Here is a 21,279-nt window from a genome sequence, read left to right as displayed (position 1 = left end):
CTCCAAAATGATATGGAAGAGTTAAAAGCAGCAATGAACATGATGACAAACGAGATGAAAACCTTCACAAAGCAGCAAGCCATCATAACTGATCTACTGGATGAAATAAAGCAGCTGAAAAGGAAAAATATGGAACATGAAAAGACGATTGAATATTTGGAAAACCGACTTGATGACCTGGAGCAGTATTCTAAAATGAATGATGTAATTATTTCTGGTTTGGTGATTAAACCCAGGAGTTACTTGCAAGCAGTGAAAGGCATTGGTTTGGACAGCAGAAATGAACATGATGAGACTACGGAGGAGCAGGTAATGGCATTTCTTTGTGGCAAGAATATTGACATTGAAACTGGTAATATTGAAGCATGCCACCCTCTATCAGTTAAGAAGATGAAGGATAAGCCCACCATACCTGCAACAATTATTCGTTTTACCAACAGGAAACATAAAATAGATCTGCTCAGACAGGGAAGAAAATTAAAGGGCACAAACATTTACATCAATGAGCACCTTACTAAAAAAATGCTGATATAGCCAGGAAGGCAAGACAGCTCAGGAAACAGGGCAAAATTCAGACCACTTGGACGGTAAACTGTAAGGTATTTGTTAAACCAAACGGCGCACCAGAGAATTCCAATGAGGTGTGCATTAGGAGCATGGATGAAATTGAAAAATTTGACAATGCCTAGTTGTTTTGGATTCTACTTTTGCAGTTGTCCCAGCAATAAGTAGCTGTTGTTGTTTGTACTGCACTATTTGCACTTTTACACCTTACTCATGATACAAATTGAACCAGATATAGATCCTGATCAAAATCTTCTTGATAGCGTCAATGCAAATTGTTGCTACTACACAGATGAACAGTTTAATACTACTATTAAATATGACTATGGCATATCCATTATTCATTTTAATAGTAGAAGTCTTTATGCAAATTTTCAAAGCATAAAAGATTACTTAAGTCATTTAAAAAAAACCTTCAATATTATCGCTGTCTCAGAAACATGGATAAATGCAGAGAGGGGGTCTGATTTCTTTATTAAGGGAAATGGGTTTCATTGCACCAGTAGAAAAAATGGACCTGGTGGTGGGGTGGCTCTGTTTGTTGAAGAAGGTCTCTCCTACAAGGTTCTTGATAACTTGTCAGTAACTATTGATGATATAATGGAAAGTATTACTATTGAAATAGAATTGGTGAGAATGAAAAATATAGTCATCAGCTGTGTTTATAGAAAACCAGGTTCAAATATTGATACGTTTATCACAATAATGGAAAGAATGTTTACCTTAACTAAACAAAAAAATACTTACATTTGTGGGGATTATAACATTGATTTGCTGAATCCAAACAAGAATAAATCAGTAGATGATTTTATTGAAATAATGTATAGTATGAGTCTTTTCCCAACAATATCCAAACCAACTAGAATAACATCCCATTGTGCTTCTTTAATTGATAATATTTTTACAAATAATATGGAATGCAAAGTGATAAGTGGAATATTAATTAATGACATTAGTGATCATCTGCCTGTTTTTCTTATTTGTGTATGTGATTATAAAAAAAGGAGCGAATTAAAGGAAATTAAATATAAGAGAATAAGAACTGAAGAATCTATAGCTGCTCTAAAAAGTGATCTAATGAATTGGAACTGGACTAATGTATACAATGAAATAGCAGTGGATAAGGCTTATGACTTATTTTTAGATATATTTACAGGTCTATATGATAAGCACTGCCCTCTTAAGCAGTACAGCACTAAGAACCGTTATGCAGAAAATCCATGGATGACTAAGGGGCTTCAAAATGCATGTAAAAAAAAGAATAGCTTGTATGGACTGTTTCTTAAAAACAAAACAAAAGAGGCGGAGTTAAAATATAAGAAATATAAAAATAAATTAACAACTATTATGAGAGTATGCAAAAAGGACTATTATATCAAATTATTAGATAAGAATAAAAATAATGTTAAAGGTATATGGAATATTCTAAATAGTATTATTAGAAATAATCAAAGAAATCAAACATTTCCTGATCACTTTACAGATAAGGGAAGGCAACTAGTTACAAAGAAGGAAGTGGCTGATGGTTTTAATAGCTTCTTTGTTGATGTTGGTCCCAGTTTCGCTAAAGAAATAAATGTTACCGGAAAGAAATCAGCTGAACAGGAATGCAGTGAGAGAAATGCAGATTCAATGTCTTTGACAACTGTTGATAAATTGGAAATTATTGCTATTGTTAATAGAAGTACCAATAAGACTTCTACAGATTGGAACGACATTAATATGGCACTGGTAAAGAAGATAATTGAGGGAATAGCTGATCCATTTACTTATATATGTAATCTATCGTTTAAAACGGGCATCTTCCCAGATAAAATGAAACTGGCTAAAGTGATTCCATTATACAAAGCTGGCAATAAACATCTATTCACAAATTATAGATCTGTTTCCTTACTGTCACAGTTCTCAAAGATAATGGAGAAATTATTTGTACAGAGATTAGATGATTTTATTGACAAACATAATTTAATAAATGACAGTCAGTACGGTTTTAGATCATCTAGATCTACTTCCCTGGCTCTTATGGAGCTAGTGGAAGAGATAACAGGATGCATCGATAAAAGAAAATATGCAGTGGGTGTTTTCATTGATTTAAAGAAGGCTTTTGACACGATTGACCGTGGGATATTACTAAAAAAAATGGAGCAGTATGGTGTCAGAGGGGTAGCACTCACCTGGTTACAAAGTTATATTAGTAATAGGAAGCAGTTTGTTCAACTAGGTAACCATAAATCAGTGCGCTTGAACATTACCTGTGGTGTACCACAGGGGTCCATCTTGGGACCTAAACTATTTGTCCTATACATTAATGATATTTGGAAAGTGTCTAATATTTTTAAAATGGTGGTTTTTGCAGATGACACAAATATTTTCTGCTCAGGGGGAGATTTGCAGCAGCTGTTATTAATTGTCAAAAGGGAATTGCTAAAACTAAAGTGTTGGTGTGATGAAAACAAATTATCATTAAATCTGAACAAAACCAAGTTCATGATATTTGGAAATCATCACATTAAGCATGAGGTATGTTTGGAAATTCCATCCATCCATCCATCCTCTATACACCGCTTTATCCTCATTAGGGTCGCGGGGGGAGCTGGAGCCTATCCCAGCTGACTTGGGCGAAGGCAGGGGACACCCAGGACAGGTCGCCAGTCTGTCGCAGGGCTACATACACAGACGAACACTCACACTCACATTCACACCTACGGGCAATTTAGAGTACTCAATTAACCTCAGCATATTTTTTGGACTGTGGGAGGAAGCCGGAGTACCCGGAGAAAACCCACGCATGCTCAGGGAGAACATGCAAACTCCATGCAGAAAGATCCCAGGCCCACCCCGGGATTCGAACCAGAGATCTTCTTGCTGCAAGGCGAAAGTGCTAACCACTACTCCACTGAGCAGCCCCTGTTTGGAAATTGAAAATGTGAAAATTGAAAGAGTCTATGAAATTAAGTTTCTTGGTGTTTTAATTGATCATAAGCTATCCTGGAAACCTCATATTAAATATTTGTGCACCAAAGTTTCCAGAAGTATTGGAGTTTTGGGTAAAACTAAATATGTTTTAGACCAGAAGTCTCTTCAGATTTTGTACTATGCACTTATTGATCCATATCTGTCCTATTGTGTTGAGGTATGGGGAAATACATATAAAAGCTCTTTACATAAGATTTACACTTTACAAAAGAGAGCCATAAGGATGGTTCACCATGCTGGGTACCTTGCTCATACAAATCCTTTATTCTTAAAATCAGGTATTTTAAAATTTTGGGACCTAATTAAATATAAAACAGGTCAGACTTTGTTCAAAGCCTGGAATAAGTTGTTACCAAGCAACATCCAAACGATGTTCATGGTTAGAGAGGGAGCATACAACTTAAGAGGAAAGTGTATTTTTAAACAACCGACCATTCATTCAACTCTGAAAAGTATATGCATCTCGTTTTGTGGTGTAAAACTGTGGAATAATCTGGATGAGGACTTAAAAAGGTGCATTAACTTAAATCAATTTAAAAGTAATTACAAAAAAACACTCTTGTTCAGCTATACAGAACTGGACAGCAAATGTTACAGTGTATATATATATATATATATATATATATATATATACACATATATACACATATATATATATATATTAATTTTCTTTTTTTAAGAATTTATTTTAATCAGGGTTCTATTTTTATGAAAATTGAATGTTTTTAATCTTCTAAGATCATATGGATTATGAATTATGTATCATGTATCTTGAAATTATGTGATGGCGTAAGAGGGGGCTGAACTTCATAAGCTTTGCTTCCTTTAGCCCCTTCTCGAACTTGCACTTTGTCATAGTGTGCCATTTTTTTCCCCATTACACATAATGTTTGTTTTTATGTATGTGCTTGTTTGAGAAAAATAAAAATCAATCAATCAATCAATCAATCAATATTAGTATTTCTTGCAGAATTTATGAAAACAGTAATTCATGGATTAAATATAATACCCCGTCCACCATCTTGAGCCTTGCAAGTCCAATGCTAACACTGTGCTGACTATGTTAGACTTAACTACTTCATGTAAGGTTTGTGGAAACCTACTTTGCAGTAAGACTGATTGAGACCGACACAACTACCCCAGTGTCACCCCTGAGCTGGAGGCTGTAAACAAATATATGCTGAAAGAGATTCATCATTCACTGGAGTTCACATGACTTTTTTCATACAGTGTGCTAAATATATTTTGGTTTTGTTATATGGTTCTCTGTGGATTTTTTCTTCTGGGTTGGGTGTGACTTGCTGAACGAAGCGAAGTGGTTGAAGTATCTTGACACCTTATTCACAAAATTTGGGAATATGGAGCACGACATGGACAGATGGATTAGTGCAGCAGCAGTAATCTGTTCATTCTACCCTACCTTCATGGTGAAGACAGAGCTGTGGTCTGAATTTACCACTTGGTCTACATTATAACCTTCACCAATGGTCATGACCTCTGGGTAGTGACAGAAAGAATGAGATTGCAGATACAAGCAGTTGAAATGGGTTTCCTTTGTAGGGTGGCTGGCCTCAAAGATAAGATGAGGAGCTCAAGAGTACCCAGAAGGACCCGGGTGAAGTGGTTCAGGCAATTGCTTGAGATGTCTCCTGGATGCCTTCTTTTGAAGGTTTTTTGGGCATATCTAGGAGTGCTTTCAGTAAACCTAGAACTTACTAGAGTGATTATATCATCCAGGATGAGCTGGAAAACATTGCTGGTAGACAGATATCTGGGATGCCCTGCTCAGTCTGCTGCCACCAAGACCTGACCCACACATAAGCAGAGAATATAGAAGGATGGTCAGGTAGAACCAGAGTGCAGTTCTTTCCTTCAGACCCTCAATCTACCTGCATTCTAGCTTCATGTTACCTTTCAGAGCCTCCTCCATCCTCTCTTAAACCTACATTACTTTGTCTTTGAGAGCTTTGGCTTCAAGCTGGAACCAAAAGCTTGAACTGATGGACGTGTTTGGACCACCATGGACCCTCCATCCCAGTAATATCAGCTCTTGAAATTCTGGAGAAGAAAAGCCCTGCACCTCAAAGGAGCCTCCCTTGCATAGTTGTATTGAGATTCTGTGTTGATCTCCATTTGTGTCTGGCCTGAGGACATCATTGAGTAACACCTGCTTCACATATTCACACCCCTTTCCAACCCAACCCCCTCCTCAGGCCCTTACCTACATCGTAGCTTTCTACAAAGTAATGCAGTTGCTGATATTGGGCTTACCATTTATGTTGTACAAAGAAAGTTATTTATTGTTTTTCTGCAACTTTTTAGCAGCTTAGAAAACTGGACAGATGACTCGGAGGGGTTGCTTTGTCAAAACTTGATACTATAAATAATACTGCAATTAGGCATCTATTCATATTCATACAAGGCATGCAACCAGGAATACAGTTTTAACTCAGTCGAACAGAGATATCCACAGAACAAGTTAAGACATAAAGGTCTTTAATGAACTTTGTAATAACAGGAGTACTTACTGGAGGGTTTGTTTTCTTCTGTCATCTTGCCGAGTTTTTCCTCTTCCAGTGTAAGTGCAGAAACAAGCACTTTCAGGTACTTTGCAGAGCACTGACAGGTGACTCAAACCTGGTGGTATATAAAACATCTGTCACGCCCACCTACATTTTCATATTCATGTGGGATACATTTTGCAACATGGATTAACTGTTTCGTGCAAGATGCCTTGGCATGTAAAAAACTTAACCAGGTTTCAGGTGTTCCCTCAGTTCAAATTAGGACAGCAGGTAGTCACTTCTTGTGCAACCACGGATGTTTATAAATGTCTTTGAAAGTCAAACACAATAAAAAGCATTGTTCTCTGAGTGATGGTCTAATTGAAGAGGCAAAGCAATCAATGTTATAGCAAAACTGGCTCATCTACAACTGCACTAAACTCTCAGGGGGTGAAATTTGAACAAGCTTTTGGGCATTTTTTGTATAGACAGATACAGGATAGAGATAAGGAATGTGGGAGAGAATGCAGAGAAGTGACATGCAGTAAGAGTCTGAGGTAACCAGGAATCAAACCTGGAACTCACTGCTTGAAGCCATTGCTGACACTCCAACTACTGAAAAAACAAGTTAACCACACTTTGTCTCGAAATTTATCCGACTGAATCTTTAGGATGCTTTTTTCTTTTTCATGCTCCAAGTTTAAATATATTATAACTTGTGTTTTTGGTCATTTAGGGACAATGGAAGTGAGTTATGGATGAGCCACTTACACATGAATCAAAGTGTCAAAGCGTGCAGTAGATAAAAGGAAAAGTTTAGCATCCTGATCAACTCTGATGATACACAAAAACATAACAAACCTGGGTTGGAGAGTCTCCGAATTGCCTTTATATTTCATATAGTGAGCAAAAAGTTGCATATTTACCATACAGCAATAATGGAATTACTGGGGTAATATCATCTAATGCCAAAGTTTTCTGTGTTTTTGCACTGTTTTCTAAATTTCTACTCCTGACAGAAGACTCTGCCTTGTTACCTGCTAAATGCTCCACTTTGACGTGGATATTAACTTTTCTTTCTTCTTCTACTCTAGACAACTGCAATCAATATTCCATAGGGAAATATCAATTTTTTTGCCCGTGTGCCGAATTTATTCTACTAGGAATACCAGTGGGACCAGAGTGAGTTTAGAATACAGGAACAAGCCCAGGATTGCCCTTCTATTAGGTCTTACCACCAAAATATTTGCTTCATGCAACCAATTTGGCACACGATGGCATTGCTGTTCATGAGAAAGGGAGTGGAAAGAAACCAAAGGTAATTGTCAGTGTCAGATGAACTTGATGGCGTGCCAAAGCACGCAGGGCCGTATGATGATGGTTCTTCTAGCAGCAGAGTTCATGTAAAAAGATGAGTGCTTCCTTCTAATTATGAGTTGTACTATGTATTTGTGCATATAGAAATGTATGCTGAAATGCTTTTTCATGCATAGTCCACATGGATGCACTAAAGGGATAATGACATTTTTGAAAATTACCACATGAACAAGCAGTCTTGAGTCTTTCTGATCAGGTCTACTGAAAGATAAAGAAGTAAGATTACTTGCCACATATTAACCAACTCATTTCTTCACTAATGCACCCAGCAGCTTTCCCTGAGGACGACTGGCTTTCCCACCATCACTCTGCATTCCAGAGAAATTGTTACAACAGTCACCCCATTAGTTTTGGCTACAAATACACACTGTAGGTAGATTTTATGTATCTGATCATTTAAAACTTTTTTTAAACTACCCTCACGGCGACAGGTGATTTTGTGCTGTCTTGTTTCTGGGGTGGATTTCTTTTGAGCCTTTGTATGGGGAGATGGCATGTGTTGGCCCAGTTGTGGCTGGTTTGGGAGTCTTTCCAAAACCTCAGCTGCCAGTCATCTCAGCTTGTGAATTTGGATTTAAAGCCCTGCACCCCAGCCTTTGTTCTCCTTGACTCCTGACTTGTCCGATTGGGCTACCACCCAGGTCCCCCACCTTCAGCCAACCGGTCGTAGCCATGATTACACCTGGAGAAGATAACTCCTGTCACTAAACCCTCAGTCGGAGTGGCTGGGATTTAACGTGACCAGTTCACCCTGGTAACTCTTGAGATATTCTGTTTTATGCGTGTTCTCTGTGGTCCGTAGGTTCTGTGGCTGCTGAGGGGGGGCTTCCTGGAACATAGCTTCTGTTAGCAGCTGTGGTTTCGGTGAGGACCTACTAGTCTTGATGGAGACAATAGCTCCTGTTAGTAGCCCACTAATTTGGTGAGAATCTGCTTGTGACTTGAGTCTTTGTGTGTTGTGTTTTATTAAGAAACATGCATTTTGAGGCACTAGTTTTATTTAGTTAATTATGCAGACTTGATACATTTGTATTGTGTTAGTTTTGGGCTGTACAGTGGAGTAGTGGTTAGCACTTTCACCTTGCAGCAAGAAGATCCCTGGTTCAAATCCCAGCCTGGGATCTTTCTGCATGGAGTTTGCATGTTCTCCCTGAGCATGCGTGGGTTTTCTCCGGGTACTCCAGCTTCCTCCCACAGTCCAAAAATATGCTGAGGTTAATTGATGACTCTAAATTGCCCGTAGGTGTGAATGTGAGTGTGATTGTTTGTCTGTATATGTAGCCCTGTGACAGACTGGCGACCTGTCCAGGGTGTCCCCTGCCTTCTCCCGAGTCAGCTGGGATAGACTCCAGCACCCCCGCGACCCTAGTGAGGATAAAGCGGAGTATAGAGAATGGATGGATGGATGGATTAGTTTCTGTTGTATGGTTTGGGTATTGCTGCTGTGCAGTTTGGATCAGGAATTTGTAGTTGTTTTGCTTTTTTTTAGCCAGTTTATAAACTGTTTGGCTTTGTTTGATATTTATCTTCTTCAGTGTTGCCAGATCTCGCAATAGAAACAAGCAGCCCGCTCTATGGAAACAAGCCCAAAACAAGCCCAACAGCTGAACTGTCACATCATGTCAATGAGACGCCTCTTGATAACAGTAAAAATATGTATTTGTTTTTGGATGCACTAAATTGACAGTAAATTGTCAATATAACCTTTTAATAACTTAAATTTTTAAACTCTGATGAAAAGAAACTTAGATTCTAAAGCTCTGATTAAAATAAAAGTGTATTATAACTTATTTGTCAGTCGAGGTAGATCCAATTAATTCGCCAAGATGATCCACAGCACTGATGGATGTGTGTGACAGGCTGTGTACGTGGCGATCTTTAGCTCATTTGTTTGTCTTGTGTGGTTTTGTTTTGAAGTGGTGGAACCAGCGTCTGTAAGCCTCATGGATGAGAAGGTTTCAGAGGTTTTTTTTGAGCTTTTCCGTGCCACCATGTTGTATTAAATGCTAAAACTGCATGGTGAGCCTGTATCTCACATTTGCAAAATCTAGGACTGCTACCTTTCAGAAATGACAATAAAGGACGCCCACCACGGCTCCTCAGGGCCACTACCACCCAAGGAGTGGTAGATTGTATTTTTAAAAAAAAGCATTTCAATGCAGATTACTGTACAAATAAATTCTAAAAAAACCCAAACATTTATTTCTAAATACAAACCTTATTTTAACACAATTAATGTATCAACCCATTTATGTGTGTATGCATATATTTATTTCTTTAGTACTCTTAACATATCAGAGTTCTGAGTGAGTGTTTCTTGAGATGGGCAAAGTCCATTTATTGATTACATATAGGCAATTCAATAAATGTCTATTAAAAACTTAAAAGCATTAAAAAAATATATAAACAACTTTGACATTTATTGAGTCACTAAAATATTGTAGAGTATATGACCACATCACCATGATTATAAGCATCCTCTGGTAAATTCACAACCAGATACTGTAGGAAATCTAGCTGGTCACATCATGGTGTCCCTTACCATATGGACTTCAGGAGATGATTAGGGATGATAAACTGTGACCTGCTGGTTGGGTCCTCTCTGTTCACATGTTTCTTACATGTTGGTCTCCTGATGCTGCCTTACTTCAGCTTGTCTATGAGCAACAGAAAACACAGTTTGCCTTGTACCTATTGCCACTAACGCTGTCAAGCCAGGACTTCGAGTCTTCCCACTCACGTCTGTACTTTTGCAAATGTTTTTGCTTCTTTGGATGTGGTGGAGTTTTGGCTGGAGGCATTTTTAAACGCGCGGCTGCAGCAGCGTCTGTAGCAGTGTCTGTCACCAGGCAACCCGCGACAGGACCGGGCAGGTGGGCACACAGAGACACAGACACGGAGGTCTGAGGTCTATTCGCTGTACCTGGCGTCGGGTCTTATCTACATCGCTCCTACAAACATCCACAGGTGTTGCTCTGCGTGTGTGGGTGGGGGCGGTAACTGAGAAACGGAGGAGTGGACGGATCCTGGAAAAGGACAAACTATCGTGTTTCGCTTTGTTGTGGAGAACTGGGAGAGGAGCGGTTTATGCAGGCAGCAAAGCAAGCCCAAGTAAGCGACAACACTACACTTTAGAAAACAAGCCCAAAAACCCGCAACCCGCGACTGACGAGATTTGCAAGCGACTTTACAAAAAAACAAGCCCAAAGTCGCTTATAATAAGCGGACTTGGCAATACTGATCTTCTTCTTTGATTTAGCAACATTTACCAGGATTGTTTTTCTTTGTTTGATTACTTCTGTTAAATTTGTTACTGAGCACTAAATTGCTTTTCCTAAACCAGCGACAACTAGTTGTTTTTGTTAGACACTCGCAGTTGGATCGTAACAACCACACGTAAGTGCTTTCATTCTTTCACACCCATCTACATTTCAGAACCATGTCCTAAAAGTTTCCATTCTGCTGCTATTTTTGCAGTGATTTTAGGGATGCACCCAACTGAAAAGTCACCTTGCTGCTGTTACACTGCAGGCGTTCCCTCAACTCATCATGTCACCAGTTAGTCACTAACTCCTTAAGACACACTTTCTTTGTAAATATCTTGACACATCAGACACGGTAATCCAGGAGATAAGTAGCAACTGTGCCATCTTTCTCTAGTACTGGTCAAATAAAAGAGGCACAGCTAGCAATGAGGAAGTAAAATGAAGTTAACTGGACGATCCTGAATTGCACTGAAACTCGCTGTTGATGAAATGACAGAGACCAATGTGATGACTACGTGGACAATCAATCTGTGTCTAACTTGTGTTTTTGGTCATTTAGGGATAATGGAAGTGAGTTATGGATGAGCCACTTACACATGAATCAAAGTGTCAAAGCGTGCAGTAAATAAAAGGAAAAGTTTAGCATCCTGATCAACTCTGATGATACACAAAAACATAACAAACCTGGGTTGGAGAGTCTCCGAATTGCCTTTATATTTCATATAGTGAGCAAAAAGTTGCATATTTACCATACAGCAATAATGGAATTACTGGGGTAATATCATCTAATGCCAAAGTTTTCTGTGTTTTTGCACTGTTTTCTAAATTTCTACTCCTGACAGAAGACTCTGCCTTGTTACCTGCTAAATGCTCCACTTTGACGTGGATATTAACTTTTCTTTCTTCTTCTACTCTAGACAACTGCAATCAATATTCCATAGGGAAATATCAATTTTTTTGCCCGTGTGCCGAATTTATTCTACTAGGAATACCAGTGGGACCAGAGTGAGTTTAGAATACAGGAACAAGCCCAGGATTGCCCTTCTATTAGGTCTTACCACCAAAATATTTGCTTCATGCAACCAATTTGGCACACGATGGCATTGCTGTTCATGAGAAAGGGAGTGGAAAGAAACCAAAGGTAATTGTCAGTGTCAGATGAACTTGATGGCGTGCCAAAGCACGCAGGGCCGTATGATGATGGTTCTTCTAGCAGCAGAGTTCATGTAAAAAGATGAGTGCTTCCTTCTAATTATGAGTTGTACTATGTATTTGTGCATATAGAAATGTATGCTGAAATGCTTTTTCATGCATAGTCCACATGGATGCACTAAAGGGATAATGACATTTTTGAAAATTACCACATGAACAAGCAGTCTTGAGTCTTTCTGATCAGGTCTACTGAAAGATAAAGAAGTAAGATTACTTGCCACATATTAACCAACTCATTTCTTCACTAATGCACCCAGCAGCTTTCCCTGAGGACGACTGGCTTTCCCACCATCACTCTGCATTCCAGAGAAATTGTTACAACAGTCACCCCATTAGTTTTGGCTACAAATACACACTGTAGGTAGATTTTATGTATCTGATCATTTAAAACTTTTTTTTAACCACACATAAGTGCTTTCATTCATTCAAACCCTCTACATTTCATAGCCATGTCCTAAAAGTTTCCATTCTGCTGCTACTTTTGCAGGGTGTTTAGGGATGCCCCCAACTGAAAAGTCACTTTGTTGCTGTTACGCTATACTGATTCTGACTTGTCAAGTTTACGATGAGTGTTTCTATGTGGAGTCTGATATCACCACAGTATTGTTACTTAATTTTCTACTGCACTGGCTTCTTGGAGTGATCAACCCATGTTCACTGTTGCATATGAACATATGGTCTGTGTTTTTTCGTGTACAAGTGTTTTCTCAACTCCTTAAGACACCATGTGTTTGTAAATATCTTGACACATCAGAGACATTAATCCAGGAGATAAATAGCTCTTGTGTCATCTTTTTCCGGTACTGGTCAAATTAAAGAGGCACAGCCAGCAATGACAAAGTAATGTCAAGTAAACTGGATGATCCTGAACTGCACTGAAACTCGCTGTTAGTGAAATGACAGAGTGACCAACTTATGTGTAAATGTACCAATAAAAAGGAACTCGTTCAACAACACATGTTCGCTACGTAAAGTACAGTCTGTACAAACAGTGTTGCTGTTAATAGGTCTGGTAGCAAAATATTTCACCAAATTGGTGGTATTACGCCCTCTACATCTAACGCCACATAGTGGCAGTCTCTCCCTTCCTCTCTGTCTAGATTGGTGTGAACGTGGTGTGTGGCATTGCAGACAGGTGTGGCCAATCGGTGAACATGAACAGGTGGGAGTGATCAGCTACAACTACTCTCTTCTGCCATAGAAGGCGGACGCAGTTCGTTACTCTTTGCCAAGGGGTTGAACAACGCAGTCAGTGTTCTGATATTCTTCAGTCTCACTCTCAGGTCATCTTCTTGTGCTAACAGTCTTGTCCTGTTCCGTAGTTCTGGGTTCCTACCTGCCTGCTGTTCCCTCTCCAGTATCCACTGTCTGGATCAGCCCTGAATAACTCAGTCCCTCCAGCTGCAGCACCTATCTTGCCTCTGCCACCTCCACCGCCTTACCTCATTGCGATCCTTCTCACTGAGTAGACAGTTTGTTCCTTGCTCAATCTCCGTATTGTAGTCCACCGTGTCGGCATGTTCGCAGGCTGCTTTCGGCCATTTAGCGATCAGATTTCAGTAAATTTAGTCATAAGTATTTCTTCGTGGATTTCCTGGTAATTCTAGTTGCGCCACTTTGGCGATTGGCTCCTCTGCAGTCTTCAGTGTTACTGCTAAACTCTCCTGACTTCGTAGTACTTTGTTTGAGGTTTGTTTTCCAGTCTTCGTTATATATGTTTATCATAGTCTGGTATCTCTGCTGTGCCTGCCAATCTTTTAGGGGACTCTCTAGTTTTCTGGTTGTTCTGATTCTCAATCCGCGCTGTCTGTAATCTGTATATTTGGTAAATTAATATTTGTGTTTAAATTGCTGTTGCCGTGTCTTTGTTGCCTGCTCATGAGTCTCGGTAACAGAGACAGAAATAGACTTCTTTTTTTTGTTTGTTGTTTTATCAGAAAGAGAGAATTTTTAAAAGCAAACTGCTAAATATTGAGGCCCTCACTAATTCCTCTTTTGCTCTTTCTACATTGATTTTAGTTTCATTGTCAACTGTGTTGTTATTTCCCCCTGAGATGCCTTATTTTTAAGTTGTAGTTTTTTTTTACACACACCCTTGGAGTCATCCCAAACACACACTTTCAACACCAGCAACCGCCAGTTAGAAATGATTCCAACATGATGAAAATTAAAAAGGTAAAACATTCCATCATGTTACATTTGCCAGTATTGTTACACAACCGGACATCTGACACTGATTATTTCAGTTCGATAGTTGGCGTCAGTTAACCACATAAATAATCTCACAGAATTTTACATAGAAAGGCCGCCGATCCTATCATATAAAGTAATAATCACCACCTTTAAAAGGTTACTACTTGCTATGACATGAGCCAAGAGGTTTCTAGGGCATGTTTGCCCTAGAAACCTGCTTGTTTACTTTTTACTGTGTAAAAAGGGCGGAAGAAGTATGTAAGGCGGAATGATGATGTTGCCAGGAGTCAGATGGGCTTCCCACTGCATCCCAACCGGCACACACAGTTCAAGCAGAGCATTACTAGTATAGACAAAAAATATACTGTGGTAAATTTAAGGTAGGAGTGAGTTACCACTTTTGGTTTTGTGCTTTTTTAAGTGGAAAGGGAGGCACGACTTTATTTTGACCACTTTTATTTTGGTAGGTAAGACTGACTCCCAAGAATAGTGTGGCTTTTGTTTGTTGTGCTGGCTTTGGCTCACTACGAAATTAATTTATCTGTTACCGCTGATTTGTTGTCGTTAACCTCAACCTTTGTTATCATATCACATATTTTTCAAAAAATACATTTTTCACTTCTTAGAGTAAAAAGTGTTTTGTGTGGCTGTTTGAGACCTGTGAAAGATGGCATGTCATGCTCAGTTCAGGCAACCCCTATGCCAGGCATAACACCATTATTTATGAAACTTTGTATGTGACACAGAGAAAAACACATGAAGCAAATAATATCGTCTTATTCTACACACAGCTCAACAAGCCATCTTATTTCACATTGTGTCTCCGTTTGATGGGAAAAATTAGCAGTTTACATTTATATCTTGGGAAGAATGAACAGAAAAGCCGACCAGTTAGAAAATTAGAGCAAAACTGTTCTTGATGTGTTTATTTCCATTACATTTTTATTCATAAAAGAGCAGATAAATCAGTAAATCACAGTGTGCTGTATCGCTTGAGACAAGCCCAGTCCTGCTCAAGGTAGACTTCTGGCTTTACCTGCATTAGAGGCAATCTGTTGTCTCTGACAGAAATATCGTTTTCTCCCGAGTTCTTGGCTGCAGCAAACATCGGTCACCACACCAAGTTAACAGAAGGAAAGTGGAGTTGGTGTCTTGTGTTCACTCTAAACATTAGTTTGCTTTGTATGGTGTAATATTTAACATTGGTTCTTTGAGACAGGATATAAAATGATGAAACTCATTTAGTCTTCATGGCCCAACAATTTAATCAGGATCATTCACTTGATTTATTAAACCCAAAAATGAGATATCATCTGGCATTACAAAATAGGTTTGAAATTCTACAAGAACTAGTAGAAGAAAATGAAATGCCGCTAGAACAACATTGGAATAATATAAAAGAGACCGTCAACACTGTATGTGAAGAAATTATTGGTTATAAACAATACCAACATAAGGATTGGATATCATCTGATACATTAGAAAAGATCAGGACAAGGAAACTGAAGAAAGCCAAAAAGAACAAAAGTAGAACAAGAACGGAAAAAACTAGGGAACAACAGGAGTACTCAGAAGCAAATAAAGAAGTAAAGAAAAGCATAAAAGATGATAAAAGAAGATATATCAACAGTCTGGCAGAAGAAGCAGAGGATGCTGCTCGCAAAGGAAACATGAAACAACTTTATGATACAACTAGGAAGTTAAGCGGCAAATATGGGAAACCAGAGAGACCAGTAAAAGATAAAAATGGAAACATCATGACAAAAGATGGTCAACTCACTAGATGGGTAGAACATTTTGAAGAATTGTTAAACAGACCTTCTCCTTCTAATCCTCCAGACATACAGTGCCTATCATAAGTATTCACCCCCTTTGAAGTTTTACCCTTTTATTGCTTTCATAAATCAATCATGGTCAATAAAATTCAGCTTTTTTAACAAAAAAATTATTGGAAAAATCTCTTTAATGTCAAAGTGAAAACAGATTTCTATAAAGTAATGTTAATGAAAGAAAATTATATAAATAAAAATAATTGTTTGCATAATTATTCACCCCCTTTTTAATTTAATGGTCTAATTCAATAGAGGTCCATCAAATTGTTGCCAATAGTCTCACAATTAGTGGAATGAAGATCACCTGAGTGGTGTGGGTGTGTTTCAAGTGATTGAGTTGTAAAACATCTGTGTCTGAAGGGTCCAGAGAGTGGTTGATCAGTATTCCTGGCTACCATTACACCATGAAGACAGAAGAACACTCTAAGCAACTCAGGGAAAGGGTTATTGAGAAGTACAATTCAGGGGATGGTTACAAAAAAGTTTCCAAGGCACTGAACATCCCCCGGAGTTCAATGAAATCAATTATCAAGAAATGGAAGGAATATGGCACTTGTGTGAATCTGCCTAGATCAGGCCACCCTCGTAAACTGAGAGACCATGCAAGTAGGAGACTAGTGAGAGAAGCCACCAAGACCCCTACAACTACTCTGAAGGAGTTACAAGCTTCAGCTGCTGAGATGGGAGAGACTGTGCATGTAGCAACTGCTGCCCGGGTTCTTCAGCTTTATGGGAGAGTGGCAATGAGAAAGCCACCGTTGAAGAAAAGTCATATTAGATCTCGACTAGAGTTTGCCAAAAAGCACGTGGAAGACTCCATGGTCAAGTGGAAGAAGATTCTTTGGTCTGATGAGACCAAAATTGAGCTTTTTGGCCATCAGACAAGACATCATGTTTTGTGGAAACCAAACACTGCACATCACCAAAAACACACCATCCCCACTGTGAAGCATGGTGGTGGCAGCATCATGCTGTGGGGATGTTTCTCAGCAACTGGACCTGGAAGGCTTGTAAAGATAGAGGGCAGAATGAATGCTGCAAAATACACTGAAATCCTGGGGGACAATCTTTTTCAGTCTGCAAGAGAACTACGTCTTGGGAGAAGATTTATTTTCCAGCAAGACAATGATCCAAAACATACTGCAAAAGCTACACAGGAATGGTTAAAAAAGAACCAGGTAAATGTTCTGGAGTGGCCGAGTCAAAGCCCAGACCTCAATCCTATAGAGAATGAGGTCTTTGGCTTTCTGCAGGTTGTGGTCGACGGCTCCCTCTAAGAACTGAACCCAGGTCAGCTCTGGTTCTCTGCACACATGACTGGACCTGGAGGGGCGGAGAGGAAGGGAACTTAATCATTTGAAATGAGCAAGCCATGTCGAGTTTCGCTCTAACCTGATAAGATCCACTTGTTCCTCAAACACACCCAACAACTTCCCCTGAGGAAAACTGGCATTCTTGATTCCTGAGAAATTTTCTTCACCCTGGGATTTTTTTCAGTACTTATCCACTTTCCCACAACACTGAGACACCTTCAAGATTCATCCCACTTTAGACATTAAGTAGATTTTTACATGTTTTAGATTAGTTATTGCTACAGTAAATACAGCAGATGAACTAATCCTCACCTGATAATCTCCAGAAATTTCTTTAAAAGTGCTGCCAGAGAAAGGCATGTTCATTATTAGTTTGTTGTTTAGTTTTTAATTTCCCATCTTTGCAAGTGTGGAGAATACATAATTAGGGGATACTGTTTAAGAAACCCTCAAGCAATAAACTGTTTTGAAATAGCATCATGCAGAGGTGCCAAATAAAGCTGTTTCTTAAAGCAGGCTGAGGCACGCATTAGCTGCCTGGTTCTGTTCTGATGCAACACAAACAACCACAACTTTACCTGTCTAAACTGCACCATCCCATCAAGTAAAAGCACTTTAGTTTCAACCAGAGTTTGGACACTTATCAGAGACCTACAGATGGCTGCTGCTGATTCTAATCAACACATCGTAAATGAAGCAATGCAGTAGCTTTAAAAACTGCTTCTGCTGATGGAAAATGTCCAAGTAAAACTACTGACTTCATGTCATGTGGATTATCCTGACTGATTTGTACAGTAATGCATTTCTAAACAGTGATTTTGGAAGTTAAAATGTCATTTTGTATGACGATTCAGTTTAAATAATCCAATGCTATCAAAATATGTGTCTTAATATCACAGGAGCAGTCTAGAAGAATGAGAAAGAGACTGTTGTATCATTTAAATGAACCAGCCCCTTACATACACCATTGATCGCCATATCCTCCTCAGCTGCCTCCACTTTCATGTACTTATTGATAATGTCTTGAATTGGTTGATTAAAACACAGAAAAGCTGTAAATTGTCACATCAGAGAATCAGAAACCAGCAGAGGTTTGTCATGTTTTGTTTAAGAAATCACTGACACAATTACTAATCAGCTCAATTCTGATGAATCAATTATGCAATATACACAAGCTGTCACACATCAGTGTTTTTCCAGAACATCAGCTCCATCCACGCTGATGCTTCCAACAATGGGATTGTGTAGAAATTCCATTTTATTTGCAACAACTGCCCCATGAAAACTGAACAGCCACAATCAAAGTACTCGGTGCTGATGAAAAACTGGAGTTTCAAACTTTACCTCAAATCACAAAGAAGCACTAAAATTCTTAACGCGTTAGGGATTGTGGTGAGAGCTCAAGCGCAGGAAATGACAGAGGTTCTTAGGTTTTTAAGATTTATTTTAACGATAAGGAAAAACTACAAATCCCAGTCAGGGAATCGTTTCCGGGAAAATAATCTAAAACTTAACTAGGCAACAACCTTAAACCAAAAATAGCGCTAACTAGTGGGACGAAGGTCTAATTCTCAGTTTCACTACGCTTTGCAAATCAGAGAGGTTTCTCAATAACCTAATCCAAGAATCATAACAAAACGAACGCGAAACACTGCAGAAGATTCTTAATCTCAAAGATATACTAAAGCGAGTCAGCTTACACCAACGTAGACAGTAAGTCACTAAAGGCTCAGTTCTAGCTTAACTTTACAAACGAGTGGGTCTTTTCTCAACTACTTAACACAACGAATCAGGATGCTCGGACTGGGTTTCAGGCAGCTGGAGCGGGTTGTAGTCGGCTGGCCGTTCGGAGGGCAGGTGATGGACTACTGCCACGGGTTGGTAGGAAGAACGCCAGACGACGGAGGTAACACAGCTGTATCTCATCTCGTTGATGGCAGGGTGAATGATCAGGCGGTTCCAGGAGTGACACGGACTGGAACAAAGGAAACAGAAAACAAATTTAGAGTAAGCACTGGCGGTGATGGTAGCATGAATGAATGACTGAATGACTGACTGACTGATTTACAGAGGATGTTACAATCCAGCATGGAGAGATGGGCGGCACCCGCTTATAAAGAGAGAGACAAAGATGTGATTGGCTGTCCCCAGCTGCTCCTGTGCCAATTGATCATGATCACGAAATGTGAAACACCTGTACCACTCTTGCCTGCCGAACCAACCTAGGAAAAGAGGGAGAGAGAGAGAGAGCACAGAGCAGAGCTAACTAGGACCAGCCGCAGCTGGCCTGACATAACGAACAATGAACAAGATTACTGCAGGTGACGACTTTCACTGTTCAAACATAACAAATTAACATGTTTCATCTTTTGATTTTTCTTGAGTCAGAGCAGCAATTTTTAGATTTAACTGGTTTGATGTGTAAGTTTGAATTATTCTGATCCATAGTGTATCTTATGACTGCTACCAGTGATTGTGTCCTTGATAAAAAGAATCAGTTGGTTTTTTGTTTTTTGTTTTTCTTTGCTCCTGTGACTTTTTACACCCTGGACTCATGTTTCACTGTAATATAAAGTCCTGCACCTCTATGGAAACAGTACAACCACGACTAGAAGCAGAGGGACTTTTCTGCACACTACAATGAAGGGTTATAGTTTGTGCCTAATTTATAATGATATAAATCATTTTTAAAAAGTTTAATTTCTCTGTTTGTTTTACAAAAATTGCAAAAACCTGGATCTACATGTGCAACACTTTTCTATGCGTTGTTGCCAATATTGGAAAAAATCTGGTAACTGTAAATTATTTATTTTTTGTGATCTTTTTAATAAGAATAAAGTGACTTTATCATTTTCCCAACAGAACCAAAAGTCTCACATTTGTTAAAGGACCACTAGAAAGTTGAAAACCTGATGATTATTTCTGGGGGGTTTTTCCTTTACAGTTTTTGGCTCATAAATCGGGTAGTTTTTATGATTTTTTTTGTAATGAAAACATGCTTTTCAAACATGCAGGCAGCTTCTGGGATTTAGAGGAATAATCTTAACCCAAACTGGAATAATCTGAACATGAAGGATGGACATATTAATGGACATAAGTGATTCTATTCTATTCTATTCTATTCTATTCTATTCTATTCTATTAAAAGATAGCAGATGAATTTAATGCATGTCATCCAAGGAAGATTCCACTTGGCTTTTCCACGGTGGTGAAGGTGGTTAAAAAGTTAAAGGAAACATTCAGTGTCATGGACAAACCCCATTCTGGATGGCCAAATGTATCAGCGGAAACTAAGGAATTGGTCATGGCTAATATTCATGCTAGCCCCCCAAGAATCCCTTCCTTACAGTTCCTTAAACCCTAACCCAGACAAAAAAAAAGTATTGTTAATGAGATGTGTCCAGATTTTAGGGACACCCTCTTTTTTTACAGAAAGATGGAGACAGCCCTCAAAGAGAGGTGATTTTAATCGATTTTGCTGTTGAGTTTGATGAAATATGCACATGTAACATGAGCACAGCCAAAATTACAGGACATATAATGCCTGGTGAGAAGTAATTGAGGACATTTTCCTGCCAGGTGTGGCACCAGTTTGGTGAAATATTTTGCTCCCAGACATATTAACCGCAACACTGTTTGTACAGACTGTACTTTATGTAGCGAGCATGTGATAAAGTTGTTGAACTAGTTTCTTTTTAATGACACATTTACACAGATTGATTGTCCACGTAGTCGTCACATTGGTCTCTGTCATTTCATCAACAGCGAGTTTCAGTGCAATTCAGGATCGTCCAGTTAACTTCATTTTACTTCCTCATTGCTAGCTGTGCCTCTTTTATTTGACCAGTACTAGAGAAAGATGGCACAGTTGCTACTTATCTCCTGGATTACCGTGTCTGATGTGTCAAGATATTTACAAAGAAAGTGTGTCTTAAGGAGTTAGTGACTAACTGGTGACATGATGAGTTGAGGGAACGCCTGCAGTGTAACAGCAGCAAGGTGACTTTTCAGTTGGGTGCATCCCTAAAATCACTGCAAAAAT

General features: G+C 39.0%; 1 protein-coding gene and 1 long non-coding RNA gene across 2 annotated transcripts in view; both read right to left on the bottom strand.

The window, feature by feature from the left end:
• The window catches only part of LOC110960958 (protein-glutamine gamma-glutamyltransferase E-like), a 45,813-nt gene extending 39,648 nt beyond the window's left edge, over window positions 1-6,165 (bottom strand). Inside the window, exon 1 of the mRNA XM_051948489.1 lies at window positions 6,069-6,165. Within this exon, the coding sequence (XP_051804449.1) occupies window positions 6,069-6,093 (25 nt within the window). The 5' untranslated portion in view covers window positions 6,094-6,165. The remainder of the gene's footprint in view (window positions 1-6,068) is intronic.
• Window positions 6,166-17,007: 10,842 nt separating this feature from the next.
• On the bottom strand, window positions 17,008-17,590 carry LOC127534102 (uncharacterized). Its single transcript, XR_007942059.1, has 2 exons — window positions 17,550-17,590; window positions 17,008-17,247 (listed from the first exon to the last, which is right to left on the bottom strand). It is a non-coding gene; the product is annotated as an uncharacterized LOC127534102 (long non-coding RNA).
• Window positions 17,591-21,279: the final 3,689 nt, after the last annotated feature.

This window comes from Acanthochromis polyacanthus, chromosome 5, assembly GCF_021347895.1.
Source record: "Acanthochromis polyacanthus isolate Apoly-LR-REF ecotype Palm Island chromosome 5, KAUST_Apoly_ChrSc, whole genome shotgun sequence".
Classification (NCBI taxonomy): Eukaryota; Metazoa; Chordata; class Actinopteri; family Pomacentridae; genus Acanthochromis; species Acanthochromis polyacanthus.
Note: the sequence above shows the minus strand (reverse complement) of the source record. Positions and strands in the feature narration are given on the sequence as shown.